The 16,016-nt window shown below is 38.8% G+C and overlaps 1 protein-coding gene across 1 annotated transcript in view; it reads left to right on the top strand.

Annotated features, from left to right (window-relative positions):
* Positions 1-16,016, top strand: part of Rad23b (RAD23 homolog B, nucleotide excision repair protein) — a 51,669-nt gene that overhangs the window by 9,533 nt on the left and 26,120 nt on the right. Inside the window, exons 2-3 of the mRNA XM_028873122.2 lie at positions 13,097-13,178; positions 14,959-15,038. Of these exons, the coding sequence (XP_028728955.1) occupies positions 13,097-13,178; positions 14,959-15,038 (162 nt within the window). The remainder of the gene's footprint in view (positions 1-13,096; positions 13,179-14,958; positions 15,039-16,016) is intronic.

The following is a 16,016-nucleotide window of genomic DNA, read 5'->3' as shown; positions in this document are numbered from 1 at the left end:
TCAATACAGCTTCTGGCTCCATTTCCACTAGGATACCGCTTGCAGGGTCAGTAATGATCTTTATTCTGTCTCGGCTTCAGTCCCATTATTAACAGTTAGTTCTTAACATTACTGGTAACTGCTGCTTCCCCCAACCCCAGTGTATTAACTACTTTCTGTTGCTGTGACAAGACACTCATAACCAAGAGCAGCTTATGGAAAAAAGTGTATTTTGCCTTATGGTTCTAGAGGGGGAGTTCAGAATGGCCAGGGAGTCATGGCAGCAGAAAGCCAGAGCAGGAAACTGAAAGAAAGACCATACTTCGTCCACTTGCAGGAAGCAGAGAGAGAGAGTGAACTGGAAATGGAGTGAGGCTATAATTATAAACTCTGAAAGCAACCCCCAGAAGTGTACTTCCTCCACAAAGCTCCACTTCCTGACGGTTTCATAACCTTCCCAAACACTGCCACCAACTGGGGACCAAGTGTTCAAATACCTGAGCCTATGGGGCATTTCTCTCATTCAAAACATCACACCCAAATGTTTTAGCTTTCCTTTCTATTTTCATTTCCTGATTACAACGCTGTTGAGATTTTTTTTTTTTCCCCGAGGCAGGGTTTCTCTGTAGCTTTGGAGCCTGTCCTGGACTAGCTCTATAGACCAGGCTGGCCTTGAACTCACAGAGATCCACCTGCCTCGGCCTCCTGAGTGCTGGGATTACAGGCGTGCGCCACCACCGCCCGGCGCTGATGCGATTTTTAAAGCATTTGATAGTAATTTTTTTTTAAAAGATTTATTTATTTATTACATACACAGTGTTCTGTCTGCACACCAGAAGAGGGCACCAGATCTTATTATGGATGGTTGTGAGCCACCATGTGGTTGCTGGGAATTGAACTCAGGACCTCTGGAAGAGCAGCCAGTGCTCTTAACCTCTGAGCCATCTCTCCAGCCCCTATAGTAATTTCTTTTCACTGACTCTCAGTCCTTTATCTTGTCACTTCTATGATTGCTTATCAAGAGTAGCGTCAGTGATTATACTCACATGCTTTGAAGACTCAGCATAACATGACTGAAGCCAGACTGCCTAGTCAGAGTACTGCCCAAATAGTTGATTGGTGGGTGACCCTGGGCAGGTACCCCAGCTGTGTCCTCATGTGTAAAATGAGGACAACAGTATGGGAAGTGTTACATGATAGATAGTCTTTTGAAGATTCTGTGGATTTGAAATCATATGTATGTAGCATTTGATGTCAACAAGTGCTTGGCAGTATGGTCCCCCTCCTACACCATTGTTCACAATTGGGAATTACAGAAGCTGTAAAATTCACCTTGATGTTCCACTTGTACTTGTGGAGTCAGGCCATACTTAGTTGCATGGACTTGTCTCAGACTCTTGAACATAAACAGCAGTTGCTTATCTGACAATCATTCTAATCCATTCCCTCTTTCACTGCTGTAGGAAGATTTAACTTTGTCTTCCTTATTTTCAGCTGAAAAATCCTAGTTTTTTTTTTTTTTTTTTTTTTTTACTGAGGATTTTGACAGTACATCTATAAAGCCCTACTACAAATACCTACTTGTTACTGTTTTTTTTTTTTTTTTAATTATAGATGCCTGACTATTATGGATGTCCACTTAAGGCTAGTCTCTGCATTTTTTCACTGTATCCTCTCTCCTATCTTCTGAAAAGGACACCTATATTAATCACCTTGAGTGGCTGTGACCAAAATATATCCAAGAGAGCAATATAAGGGAGAGGTGATATATTTCCTTCATAGTTTCAGAGGATTCACCCCATGGTTGCTTGGCCTCAAGTACATTGGTAGAACATCATGGCGGCTGGAGCTTGTGGAGAAGGAAGCCCTTCACCTCATGGAATCAGGAAACAGAATAGAAATTACAGGTTAGACTTTAAAAGGAATTCCCCCCAGTGACTTACTTTCTCCCTGAAAGTTTCCAGAATCTCCCAAGATAGTGCTACTAGTAGCAGACTGTTCTTAACACACAACCTGGGAGCTTTTCATACTTGACCACAGTGTCTCTGCTTCTTCTGTTTCCAGTTTTAGAGTATGTAGATGTTTGTTTCCATCTTAATACAACTCTTCTTCCCCTTCTCATCTGTTTCACTGGTTTCCATGTCTCACTCTCTTGCTGGTGACCTAGACAGTATGCTTAGAGAAGTGCGTCTCTTACTCTACTGTCCCACTTGCCCACTTTGTCTCCCAAAGCCACTTGTCTTTGGCTTTGACAACAACTTTTGAAAATCTCTCTACTTTAGAAAGGGAATATCATAAATTACCTGTTTGCTTTTAAAGTTGGTGTGAAAATCAGGTAATCTTCCTAAAAAATATATTGTGGAAGAAGTTGTGCTATGTTTTTGAAATAAAAATCCACTTTCATCAATTTTATTTTGATCAGTCTTTTCATTATCCTTTCTGTAAAAATGATATTCTTTCAGCTTTACACTGTCAGTGGCTTTGAAAGGTATAAGCCTGCCATTTCAACTTGAAAATTAGATTTTCTTGGGGGGGCGGAATAGGTAATGTATGAAATTTGTTTTTTTTTTTTTCTTCGAGACAGGGTTTCTCTGTGTAGCTTTGGAGCTTGTCCTGGAACTCACTGTGTAGCACAGGGTGGCCTTGAACTCACAGAGAACTGCCTGCCTCTGCCTCTGCCTCCCATGTGCCACCACTGCCTGGCGAAATTTGCTTTTTAGAGAAGTGTTAAACCTAAACCACCTATAGCAGACTGAATCCTGAGAAATGATGCTATGCCATCTGTTTTTTTATGAACACTCGGGCAGTGAAGTCAGTCTTACTTGTGAATGAATTCTGTAAACTCTTTAATAAATTCTGTAAGCTCATTCAGGCAGTGGAGGTGGATCTGCTACTAATGTGATCAAATACTAGATGCTCCAACAGTGAGCAAGACTATTTTTCATCCCCTGCTTTGGTTGATTGCTTAAGCAGGCAGGTTACCCTGACCCACAAAAAAAGGGCTTATTTTTGCCCTTTTAGAAAATGTAAAAGCTGTAGCTAGTATGCAATTAACTTTATACACTCTCCCATTTCTATCTGCTTTGATATTGTTAAAATCATAACATCTGGAATGTATTTTAAAAGCAATTAGATTGATGTGTATATGTTAACTTATGAACATCTTACATAGTTTCTGTTGGAAAAATAATAGCCTCTGGGTAATAACTCTAATGAACATTGCCTTTTAAAATAATTAACTTGGCACTTTAATCACATCGGAGAGAGGTGGATCTCTGTGAGTTCGACACCTGTATCAAGTGATTCAAAAGCGCAAAGTACACAAGAAACCTGTCTCGAAAAAACAAACAAACAAAAAAAATAATTACATTTATTTGTCCACAAACACCACAGCCCTCATGTGGCGGTCAGAGGACAAGCTGTGGGAATTGATTCTCTCTTACCTCCACCATGTGGGTCCTGAGAATCAAACTTAGTTTGCCCTGCTTGGTAGCAGAACCTTCTACAGCCTTAGTTTACTGTCTCTTCCACATAATGCTCTAATAGCATCAGTTGCAGTTTTAGGAGAAAGTCACTCAGTTGAGTTCAGTGGTTCAATTATCCTGTTTCCATTGCAGTTGATAGAAACTTTCCTTTTTTTCTTTTTCAACACCACCCACCCCCCACCCCCCCCCCCCCCCCCCCCCCCCCCCCCCCGTGTCTGTAGACCTGGCTGTTTTGGAACTCACGCTGGTAGACCAGGCTGACCTGGAACGCAGAGATCCACCTGCCTTTGCCTCCCAAGGACTGGGATTAAAGGCGCACACCACCTCTGCCTGGTAGTAGGTAGATACCTTATAATCAGTTTTGTTTCTATAATTATCCAGAATTTGACTTGGAGGAGAAATTTAGCAAACTCTTGGGTGTCTGTCTCAGATTTTTCAGATAACAAAGAAATTTGGGTAAATTTGAAGTCCTTTGTATACACTTTTGGCTTTGGAAATTTTTTCTGTGTGTGTCTTGGACAGCACCAGCATGCCATGGTATGCATGTTGATATCAAAGGACAACCAGTTCTCGCCTCTTACATTGTGAGTCTCTGATCTGGCCCAGGACCTCAGGGCTGACCACTATACCTTTACTGGCTGAGCCATCTCTCTGGCCCAGGCAGGGTTTCCTAGTGTTTGCAGGTGTGTTGCACACTCAGGCTAGCTGGCCTGTAAGTGCTCATGTGGTGGGGGGGAGAGATTTTCCTGACTTCCCCCTTCTTACAATAGGAGTGCTGGGATAACAGACATGTGCCACCAAGTAGAACTTCTATATGGATTCCAGGAATCCAAATTCATGTTCATTTTTGAATTCAAATTATGCTTGTAGGAAACAAGTCCTTTTACTCTTGGAGCCATTTAACGCTATTTTAATTTAGATTATATAGTGGTATAGTTGCCCCCTTTGCCTACTCCCTCTTTTTTAATCTAAAAAAAATTCAATGTTTTTTGAATATTGTTAGTAAGTATTGATGAGTAATACATTTTATTTCAAGTTCTAGTTTTCACTTTAATTAAATAATCTATGTTTGTTTGGTAAAAAAAGTGCAAGCTTTTGTCCTTAGTTGATTAACCTCTTTAGAATCTTTCAAGTAATGACAGCTATAGTAGGTTTGTTTTCAAAAATAAATTGTACATCTACTAGGTCTTTTTCCTTTAACGATTTTGTAAACATTTCTCATTCATTAATACTGCACAGTATTCAAATGAATGTTTGTGCAACAATTACTATTCCAGCTTGATGAGTGTTTAAACTTGTTTTCAGGTATTAGTGTTAAAGCTGTGTATGTCTGCCTTGGAAAGACAATGGGGAAATCTCATTTGCATTGACTTACTGGCTCAGTGGCAGGTTCTTTGCCTTTAAAATGGCAGTGTCAGTGGTCATAAGTGTTAGCAGCATGTTCCCCAGTAACTTCCATGTAAGTATTTGCCTGTTGTGTAGGATGATTCCTTCCGAAACGGCTCCCTCGGATGGCTAACTCCTTGATGTTTGCTATTGACTTAAAACTGCAGTTCCTTCCCATATCCCATACAAATCTCTCCTGGCTGCTTGGGTATCTTCATGACATGGTGGCTGGCTGGCATTCAGCAAGTACAAATCATGGAAATGTAATTTAAGTGAGAAGAGCTAATTGCAGTCACATCTCAGCTATATGCAGACAGACAGTTCCAGACTACTCCCCAGCCCCAAACAAAAATCCTCCGCTACATAAATTCCTCAGATAAGTTTCACTGATGAACATTCTCCCTGTACTATAAATCTTATCTACACCTAGTGTAATGTAGATGTTATGTAAATAGTGGTTATACTGTGTTCTCTGAGAATAGAAAACGATTTCAGTCACTGATGAGTCTTTGAATATAGAACTTACAGATGTAAATGGCTGCCATATTGTGAAGCTCTTTCCTGACACATGGCAGGTTCACCACTAGCTTAACCAAATTGTCTGCCCCTGTCATTTTACTGTTTTCCTACAGGTGTAACACTATTTTGTACTGCTTCTTAATTTCATTTGCATTTTTTTCCTGTTTCAGTTGCATACTCCGATGATCAGTTTTTCTTTGTTTAATAATGGATGTCTAGTGTTACTCTATTGAATACCCAGGGTTCCTGGGGATTGCGCTACGTCCAGCGTCCAGCGTGGGATATGAGAGGGGAAAAAAATCTACGTACATTATGCTTTTATGTCTGTTAACTTTATTCCTCTAAATTCTATCAATACAGCTATAGCTGTCAGGCATTCAAGGCAGGAATAACTAGACATACCAAGCTCTTTATCCATCTACTTTATTTCTCTGGGATGAAATCCAGTCTACATAGCTTCAGTTCTGTCCAGTTCCCCAGCTCATAGTCCTGCTAATGACTAAACTCCTATCCTTCCAGCTTCATCTTTGTCCTCCGTTTCCTCTTTCCGTTTCCACTACTCTACTCCTGGCACTCAGAAAACTCTACCCGAGATCTGCTTATCCTCTACGGAACCTTTGTTTTCCACTTTTTCCTTTGCCATGCCGTTCTGTCTCTTCTCTACAGAAAAATGCCTGTCTTCTCTCTACAGCCACACGGTTCTCTGCCTCCTCAGGAATGTTCCTCCACCCTACCTTCCACCTTGACATGTGAAAACCTCTTTGGTTCTCAGTCAGTTACTCTGGTGAGCCACTAGGCCTCAAGGCCAGGAGATGGTCTGAGCTTTATTTGCACAAGAAACAGAGCTATGCAATTCCTGTCAGCTTGTCTTTGCCAGCTTGTCTTTGCTTAGGTGACCTGCCTACTTGACTTTATCCAAGTACTGGCTCCAGCAGGGAAGTGGGAAGTTCAGCAGATCTGGGGAGCTGAACTGTTAGCAAATGGTCTGGAAATATTTTGGCATGCAAGGATTTCATAGCAGAAGACAGCTGAAATATTAAAGCCTGGTTAGCACCAAATATTCATAATAAATGGCTTGCCTTTTGACAGACCCTTGGCTGGTCAAAGTATAGCTTTAATACACAGCTGAATCTCTTTATCATTTTCTTGTATAGTAAAAATGGGAAGTTTAATTCTGTCTAGGGCAATGAATGATGTGGATAAATATTGAGTTTGGAGATGACTGGAATAAATGATAAGTAATGGACAGTAAATATTGATATATGATCAATACTTGTATCAGTAATGTATACTTATAATCTATAAAATATATTTATAATCAATAATCTATATAGATGGCAAGCTGAGAATTAGTTTAATCATCTGATACTTATATTTGTATATAATTAAAATATCTGTCCCAAGAAGGGGGTAAAGGAATAACATAAAAAAAAATCTATCATTAGCTAGTATAATATGATTAAATGTGTCTAAATACTATGATTCTGACTTATCAAAAAGAAATGATTAGTTTGGAACATTGACTATTAATCTCTGGTAGTGGTATGAATTTGGCTAAATTGTATTTTAAGGAGGTATAGTTAGATAAAGTTACCTAAATTATCAGTGGCACCAAGGCTGCTGTTGAAGCTTACCGAATATAAATTTGTAATCAATGCAATATTAAACCATAAGCTATGAGAGGACAGTAATAATCTGCGTCAGGGTATATACAGCAAGACTTACATATAAAACAGTTGTGAAAAAGTACACGGGGAAATATCTGATAGTGCATACATTTCAGGATCATGGGCAGAATATATAAAATTAATAATAGAACATTTTTTTAGGGCAGTCCAGCCCCTGGGCTAGAGGGTTCAGTTCAGAAAAATAGGTGACAAAGGGCTGTAGAAATCTCTTATTAAAAAGTTATTTCCTGCTGATATGGGGGTGAAGCTGAGAGTCTTGAAGGCTAGAACGCAATGGAAACCCAGGAAGTGCAGCCTATTTCAGGCTCTGTGTGTAGCAGGATTTCTTGTCCCATGGGCTGGAAGGCGGGATGCAGGGTTGAGCTGGACAGCACATCCATGGTGGGCTGGAGGATGAGATGCAGACCTGCAGCTAGACAGCATGTCTATGGTCCAGAGGGTGACAACCTGTAACTCTTAAGATGATTAGAATTTCTTCTAGGAATAAACATATGAATTAATGGTAAAACATGCAGGTGAGGAGTTTTAAAGATGAGTTTTAAAAGAGGAAACTTTTTTCTCGTAGGTGTACCTGTGGATTATTAGATGCATGGTATGGTTAGCAGATGAGAGAAGGGGATTTTAGGCCAGGGAGAGGGAAGGCTCCCCTCTCCCTAGAGAAGAAAAAAATTTTGTAAGTGGGAAATGAAAACTGAAGTCAGGTTATGTTTCTTCTGGTCCGTCTTGGCTTGTGAGTGGTCCTTTTTGGCTTGTGAGTGTTGGTGAATTTTTTTTTAATACCCTGAAGCTTATAAGAACCTTCTTAAAAGACAAAATCTTTAGACATATTAGCAACATAACAGTGAATTTTGTCAGAGCAAAATTATGAATCCTTGGAGTCTTAATAAAACAACAGGATAGCCAGAGAATGAAATCTGAAATGTTTCATATATATATAATATATATAATATATATATATATATATATAGCTTATTTTTAGTCAGAATTAATAAAATACATTTAGAATGGAATTATTTATAATCATTCCTATAAGTTTAATATCATTGATGAACAGAGTTTATCACCTGGAGTTGTATCAATTTGTTCATAAAGTCAAAACTCATTGTAAACAATCTATGAGTAATAAACAGCCTGTAATTAAGCTGGCAGCTATAGAACGCCTCTGTCCTGCAGTGGCCTAGTATATGGCTTGGCCAGGCGATCTAGGATTCATAAAGGTGAGTCAGTGCCCTATGAAACATGTAAGCATATCCTCTACTAGACATTACGAAAATATCAGGACCTTTGAAACAGCAGTGAGAAGGTTTTAGAGACGTAGATGTAGCTTTGTGGCTTGGTCTAGGGGTAATAAGGAATGCCTTTAGTGGGAGATATGAAAAAAATAAGTACTGATTCTTAGGAGCTCTTGGAGTATATGTAAGGCCTCTGTCCATATATGAGCTGTAGGCATTCCTAATATTGAAAAACAGTGAAATAAATGTATTATTCTATAATCATAAATCATAAGGACCTCATGGATAAGCTTTCATAGGGAGAGAATTTGTAATTGTTAGTCAGGCATAAGAAAGTATAAGTATATCCTGTAGACTTATCTGACAGTCTATGACTCATAAGTTTTAGTTTGATAAAAGTATACTATCATCTGTGTAATAAATGTATTGCAATATATATGTACATATACAGATGGCTATTGGAGATGGCAAGTCAGACTTTAATAAATTTTATTTAATTTCTTAAGGTCTTGTAACAGTCTGTATGCCTGATTTTCCTAAATAAAAAATATTGGTGATTTAAGGGCTGGTGGGGGGCTTTATATGCCCAATATTTGAGGTTTTTTTTTTTTTTTTCATCAGACAGGTAGCATTACAATTCTTTTAGTGTTTAAATGTCATTGCTTAACCCAGATAGGAGCATCAGATCTACAAGTAATGGGGTCAGCAGTGGACAGTGGACCCTAGGATAAATTTTGGTATCCTAGGTCATGTCTTTCATTTATAATTTTTGGAACAACAGGCTCAATTATGCCCTTGGATTTGTTTACCCAAGTTCTAAGGTTAAAACCCATCCATAGTATTTGAGCTGATATTAGTCCATAGCAGAGATTAATGATACATTCATTTGTTATAGCATGTCTCTTTTCCATAGTATGTTAGGTATAGAGCATGATGTACGGGCAGAATATGTCAAAATTTTTCCATGTGACCATTTTAATATTCCTGAGCTTTTGGTTACAATATTAGCCTCTAAGAGGCGAAGGAGTAATAATTGTCTTAGGTATTTTGCCAACCTTTTCCTAAAATGTAAGAAATGTCCATGCTTACGTTTAGTATTTTAATTATTTTCTTTCCCTGTATTTGAAGCATTTAGTTGGGCTGGAGTATATAATTTCTGAACCCAGAAAGCCATATCATTAGATTCCAAACTGGCAGCTTCCTAGGTATTACCCTGTATGGATCTAAATTATTTTTGTAGGGGGTTGTACAATAATTTTAATCTTCTCAGTAAAGTTAGGAATTAACCATTTTTGGGACAATTTTTATATCTTGTACAGTAGGGGAGCTATGGCCTAGTATTAGCCCCAGTGTCCCTTCTCGGGGTCCGTAAACTCTTGTATAAAGGCATATACGTCCATTCCTAAAGCTTATATATCTTAGACCTCAATAAAAACTTTATGCATAGATCTAACTTAGGCATAGCTCCTCAGTGTCTCTAGGTTATATATTGAGATTTGTGTATCATTTATAACATATCTAAATGTTTATACGTTACATTTATCTATCCCAATAATTGCCAGTTCATATATCATAAGTTATTTTTTAACCCTCCTAAATATATTCTTGCAGCCCGCAAGATTACTCTGATTCTTTCTATAGCTAAATGGTATAGTATTTTAGTTTGTGTTGATACAGGAAATAAAAATATAGTTTCTTGGGCTAATGAGATGGTTCAGTGAGTTAAGAGCTTGTCATAGTTAGTTAGCTTTGCTGTGATGAAACGCCATGACCAAAAAAAGCAACTTGGGGAGGGAAAGATTTATTTCACTTACTCTTCCACACCACTGTTGATTATTCAAGGAAGTCAGGACACCTTAAACAGGCAGGAACCTTGAGACAGGTTCTGATGTAGAGGCTGTGGAAGGGTGCTGCTTACGGGCTCCTCATGCTTGCTCACCCTGCTTTCTTACCGAACCCAGGGCCACTCACCATGGACTGGTCCCTCCCCCATCAATAACTGATTAGAAAATGTCCTACAAGCTTGCCTACAGCCCAGTTTTAGGGAGGAATTTTCTCAATTGAGGCTCCCTCCTTAATTCTAACTTGTGTCCAGTTGACGTTAGACTAGCCAGCACAGTGCTTATAGCAGAAGCATGGGACCATCTTCGGTGTCCCCACCGCCTGTGTGTGTAAAACACCAAGCAGCTATGGCAACCCACCATAATCCCAGTACTCAGGAGGTGGAGATGTGGAATCCCAGGAGCTAGCCGTCTAGACTAGCCAGATCTCAGTATGTAAGGTACCACAGTTGAATAAGATGACTTGTGGATTTCTCACACACATATAAACATGCATACACATAAAAACCAAAAATTAAAAAACATTTTATTTTTATTTTTTGTTTTTTCGAGGCAGGGTTTCTCTGTGTAGCTTTGCGCCTCTCCTGGGACTCACTTGGTAGTTCAGGCTGGCCTCGAACCCACAGAGATCCGCCTGGCTCTGCCTCCCGACTGCTGGGATTAAAGGCGTGCGCCACCACCGCCCGGCTAAAAAAACATTTTTTATGTGCCTATACATGATAATTTTGTCTTAAATTTTCTCCTCAGTATAACCTGTCAGGAATAAGATTCCCACTTTGTTTTACCATTTTCATGTTTCTTTTTTCTTTATATATTTTTTTCTTTATATATTGCTGTATATCTGTGTACTCATTCATTCAGCACAACTCACTAGCTCAAAACCACTATGTACTGGGTTCACTCAAAGTGACATATGTAGTTTAATTCAGTTGTGGCTCCTACCAAATAATCACACTTGTAAATAGATTCTCTTTCTCTGTAAATGAGTTTGGAGGAAACCTAACGCCTGTATTAGTTACTTTGCTGTTGCTGTGATAAACACCATTACCAAAAGCAACTTTAGAATGGATTTATTTTAACTTATGGTTCCAGAGGGACAGAGTTCCAGGCTGCAAGGAATGACATGCAAGGCTGTTGGAGCAGGAAGCTGGTAGGTTGCATTTCATCCACACACAGGAAAGCAGGGAGGGAAAGTCGGGGAAGACTATAGTGCTTCATAGCTCACCCCAACCCCATGGTAGACATTTTCTGTAGGTTTCATGTCTCTCCAAACAGCACCACCATTAGGGGACGAAGTATTCAACTATATAAGTGAACTTATGTGGGATATGTCTCATTCAGAGAATCATACCATCCAACAGCATGCTAGTAGTGCTCTGCCTTCTCATTTAGTTGACCTTCGGCAAGTAATTCAGGGTGTTAAATACCAGTTCTCAGCTTTTTGACAACTACCATATGACATAACTACTATGCCTGGCTATTTTACCAAAGCATTCAGAGTCAACACACCACAGAGATACTTGACTCAGTGTTTACTGTGGCACAATTCACAATAGCTGAAGTACGGAGTCAACCATGGGTGCTTGTCAACAGAGAAATGGGTAAAGAAAATTTGGTATACAAACCCAGTAAATTTTTTTTTGCATCCATAAAGAACAGCTACACTGTTTGCATGAAAATTGATACAAGGCAAGATAACCATATTTAGACTAAGTCAGTTTCAGAAATACCAATAGCACAGATTTTTTTCTCATTTGTCGTTTCTAAATTGGATATAGATAAATAAAATCATATATGTACATATGACATGAAAGTAGAGGTGAAACTAGGGGAAAAAATCATTTAAATAGCCCAGTGGCTCTCAGCCTTTGCTGAAATTGGAAACACCTCATGATGGGCTGAAAAAACACTGTGCTGGGGAAATGGTATTATGTTTTCATTGGTCTTCTGATTGGTTAAAATGAGCCATAAGAATACATTTGCCTTCAGCATTGATGTTTCTTATTTTAACTGAAACATTTTATTTCTTAGAACTCTTAGCCTTTTAAGAAAGGCTTTTGTTTTTAATTGTACTTTTTGTTTTGTTTGCATATTTGTCATGGGGAGTTCAGAGAACAGCTTATAGGAGTCATATCTCTCCTTCCACCTCATGGGTCCTGGGGATTAAACTTAGTTTAGCTCCAAGTGCCTTTACCTACTGAGTCATTTTGCTGGCCCCAGACGGCTTTTTCATTTTTCTTTTTCTTTTTTTTTTAATGGACGGGCTTTACTATGCAATTGTAGCTGATCTGGAATTCACTATGTAGAGCAAGCTTGAGCTCTGTCTTAGGGTTTTTGTTGTTGTAATGAATATGACCAAAAGCAAGCTGGGGAGGGAAGAGTTTATAAATTTGACTTCCATATTGTAGTCCATTATCTAAGGAAGAGAGGATAGGAACTCAAAACAGGAAGAAACCTGGAGGCAGGAGCTGATTCAGAGGTCATGGAGGGTGTTGCTTGCTGGCTTGCTCTCCTTGTCTTGCTCAGACAGCTCTTATAGAGCCCAGGGAACACCCCACCCAGAAGGGGCTGGTTCCTCCCCCAGCAGGAATGCCTATGGAGACATTTTCTCAATTGAAATTCCCCCCTTTCAGATAATTCTAGCTTGTGATAAATTGACATGAAGCTAGCCAGGTCAAGCTTCCTAGAGAACCACCTGCCTCCAAAGTGCTGTGCCATTATGTCCTGCAAGAAGACATTTCTGTTTTGTTTAGTGGGTTCTCTGTAATAGCCCGGGGCTGTCCTGGGAATTTGCTTTGTTGGCCAGACTGGCCTTGAACTCACAGAGATCCGCCTGCCTCTGCCTCCCAGTGCAGGGATTAAAGGCGTGTGCCACCACTGCCTGGCCTTCAGCGCGTATATTGTAATTTTTCTATTTAGGCTTAATTTTCTTTTTTTCTTTTTCTTTTTTTTAACTTTTCCTATAGGTAAAGGCACTGAAAGAGAAGATTGAATCTGAAAAGGGGAAAGATGCCTTTCCAGTAGCAGGTCAGAAGTTAATCTATGCAGGTATGAATTCAGTTCTGAAATTGCCATGTCTTGCATATTTGACGTTCTAGTCTTAGAAATGTTATCTTAGAAATTACAGTATTTTCAAATTGTCTTTGTCAGAAACATGATTTTATAGAAGCAGTTTTTAAATTATGGTTTGATGTCTTCTTTCTGCACATTTGCCTACTTTGTCCAGGGAGTGATGTTACTTAGTCTGTGAGTACTGTGACTGACTTCTGTGTTAATTCATAAACTGAACATCATTGCTTTCAGTCTTTTAAGAACTTGTGTACTAGTTGATGAATGTGTATGAAATCGTTTCTGTCAAAAAAATTTTGGTGTCTTTCTAAACTACCTACCAAAGTTGAAGAAGGAAGGCTTGTTTGTTTCATATATCAAAAGGCCTTCATGATAGGATCCCTTCCCCAAAAAAGAATTAAAATACAAATTGTATAGAGTACTTTGAAATTGGTGAGGAAAAGAGGCCCCAATAAGAAAGCACCCAAGAGTATGACTAGGAACTTGCAAATTTAATTAGCCTCACTGATGCCCAGGAAAATATGTTAAAAATAGACTCGATGGCAAAGTTTAGTAGAGAAAACTCATCTGTTCCATTGAAGGAACTACTCAACACTGTCCTTGTAGGTGTCAGTGAAATGGGGTGTTAGCCTGTTCTTTTCCTTCCGTGGAACTTTGTAGTATTGCCTCTGGTTTTTTTTTTTTTTTTTTTTTTTTTTTTTTTTGTATTTTTGAAACAGAATCCCAGTTACTCTGTAGCCCTTGCTGTCCTGAAACTCAGTATGGAGACCAGGCTGGCCTAGAACTAATGGAGTTCTGCCTGCCTCTGTCTCCCAAGTGCCGGGATTAAAGGTGTGCATCAACAGTATGATGGGCATACTGTTTCCTTTTAGGAGAGAGACAGTTCAGAGTGACCGATAGCTCACTGTTCTAACCCCATTTTTTGGTGGTCAGAATTCAGAAGCCAGAAAAAAGGGATAAAGTGTAATAAACTGTATAGCCTCTTGTCTCATTCTCGTTCTTAACATTTTGTTTGTTTTGTTTTGTTTGAGACAGGGTTTCTCTGTGTAGCTTTGTGTCTTTCCTGGAACTCACTTGGTAGTCCAGGCTGGCCTCGAACTCACAGAGATCCGCCTGGCTCTGCCTCCTGAGTGCTGGGATTAAAGGCATGCACTGCTACCACCCAGCTCATTCCCATTCTTTTTTGTGCAATTTGTATTGATTTCTAGGCAATGGCTTTTTTAGAATAAGGGACTAAATTCAAGGGAAAGGAACCATCCAGGAGCGTGGCCTTGGTCTTCTGCAGTATGCTTATTGAGTTCCACAATTCTTCCCCTTTCTTGTGTATTATGCTGTTTCTGAAAGGTTTTGTTCACTTGGCTTGTTTGTTATAATTATTTTACTTCTAAAACATTGGAACATTTCTGATTCATCAAGTGTTTGGTATTTTGAGTAGGAAGTTGCTTATCCCTTCTTTCCATCAGGAAAAAAAAAATACACTTTATTTTCAAAAGGATGACCAGGCAATTGAAAATGTTTAATTTTCTTTGTCTTTATGATTTCCGTTTTCAGGGCTGAATTCAATAGACACAGTTAATAAATAAAAAACCAAATCAATCAGATGTTTCTGTTTTTAAAGTAGTACATGTCTACTTATATTTATATTAGCTGGTTGCCAAAGTTTTTCTTAGAAGTTTTACTTAATAGAATTAATGTTGCTGATAAATTAAGAGACTTTTAAATGTGTTTTTAAATAACATTTTCTCTCCTGAATTATTAGGCAAAATCCTCAGTGATGATACTGCTCTCAAAGAATACAAAATTGATGAGAAAAACTTTGTGGTGGTCATGGTGACAAAAGTAAGTTTCACCTTCACTCTATCATTATGCCTTGAATCATCTCAGAAGCAGTGACCGAGTCCATTTCTGTAGCCCAGCACATGTAATAAATAGCATGGTGTACTTAACTGCTTTTCAAATGTAGGGAGATTTACTGTGGTCTGTGGTCTCCTGTAAAGGTAATAGTTAGATATCTGTAACTCTAAAGTCATCTTTGTTTAAGATAAAACAATGTGTCTTATTTTTAAAAGGGCATTTCTCCCTTGAAGCCCCTGAAGAGTTCTTTATCACTTTTCCTTGATCTATGTTCACTCTGCTTTAAAAAGAGGCTCTTAGAGTAGTTAAGTCACCATGTGATTATTTAAAAATGTGGTTAGCAATCAAATTAGTGTCTTTCATTCTGTAGCTTTTCGTAAGTAGCCCTTTAGGTACTAGGTAAGTTATATGTTAGACCTGACAAACTCAGGGCAAAAACAAAAACAAACAAACAAAAAAAAAACATGAAATGAATGCAAGTTCAGTTTTCAGTGAAGACATAAGAGTTTTAGGAAATAAAAGGAAAAGTCAACTAAATAAATGATGGAATGATTTTAAGAAAAAGCTGTTTTATAATTTAATGATGTTGAAATATATTGGGCAATTTTATGAAAGTAACAAAGTAAACTTCCCCCCACCCTCCCCTAAATAGAGCTTGAAGGCTGGGGCAAAAGCTCAGGCAGTAAGGTGCTTGCTTACCCCACAAGCCTGGGTTCTAGCTTCGAGCCTTCATTGAAAGGATGCTGTCACATGCATTACTGTCAGCTCAACACTGGCAGGCAGAGACAAGCATAGTCCTGCCACTCACTGGCCTTCTAGTCTAGCCTCCTTGGTGAGCTCCAGGCTAATAAGAGTTTTTTGTTTGTTTGTTTGTTTGTTTTTATAAAAGACTTTTTATAAAAGGTAGCTGGCCTTTGAGAGATTACATCTGCCCTCTGGCCTCCACATGCCTGCCTGTACACA

Source organism: Peromyscus leucopus, chromosome 2, assembly GCF_004664715.2.
Source record: "Peromyscus leucopus breed LL Stock chromosome 2, UCI_PerLeu_2.1, whole genome shotgun sequence".
Classification (NCBI taxonomy): domain Eukaryota; kingdom Metazoa; phylum Chordata; class Mammalia; order Rodentia; family Cricetidae; genus Peromyscus; species Peromyscus leucopus.
This window is presented reverse-complemented; position numbering and strand designations above follow the sequence as displayed.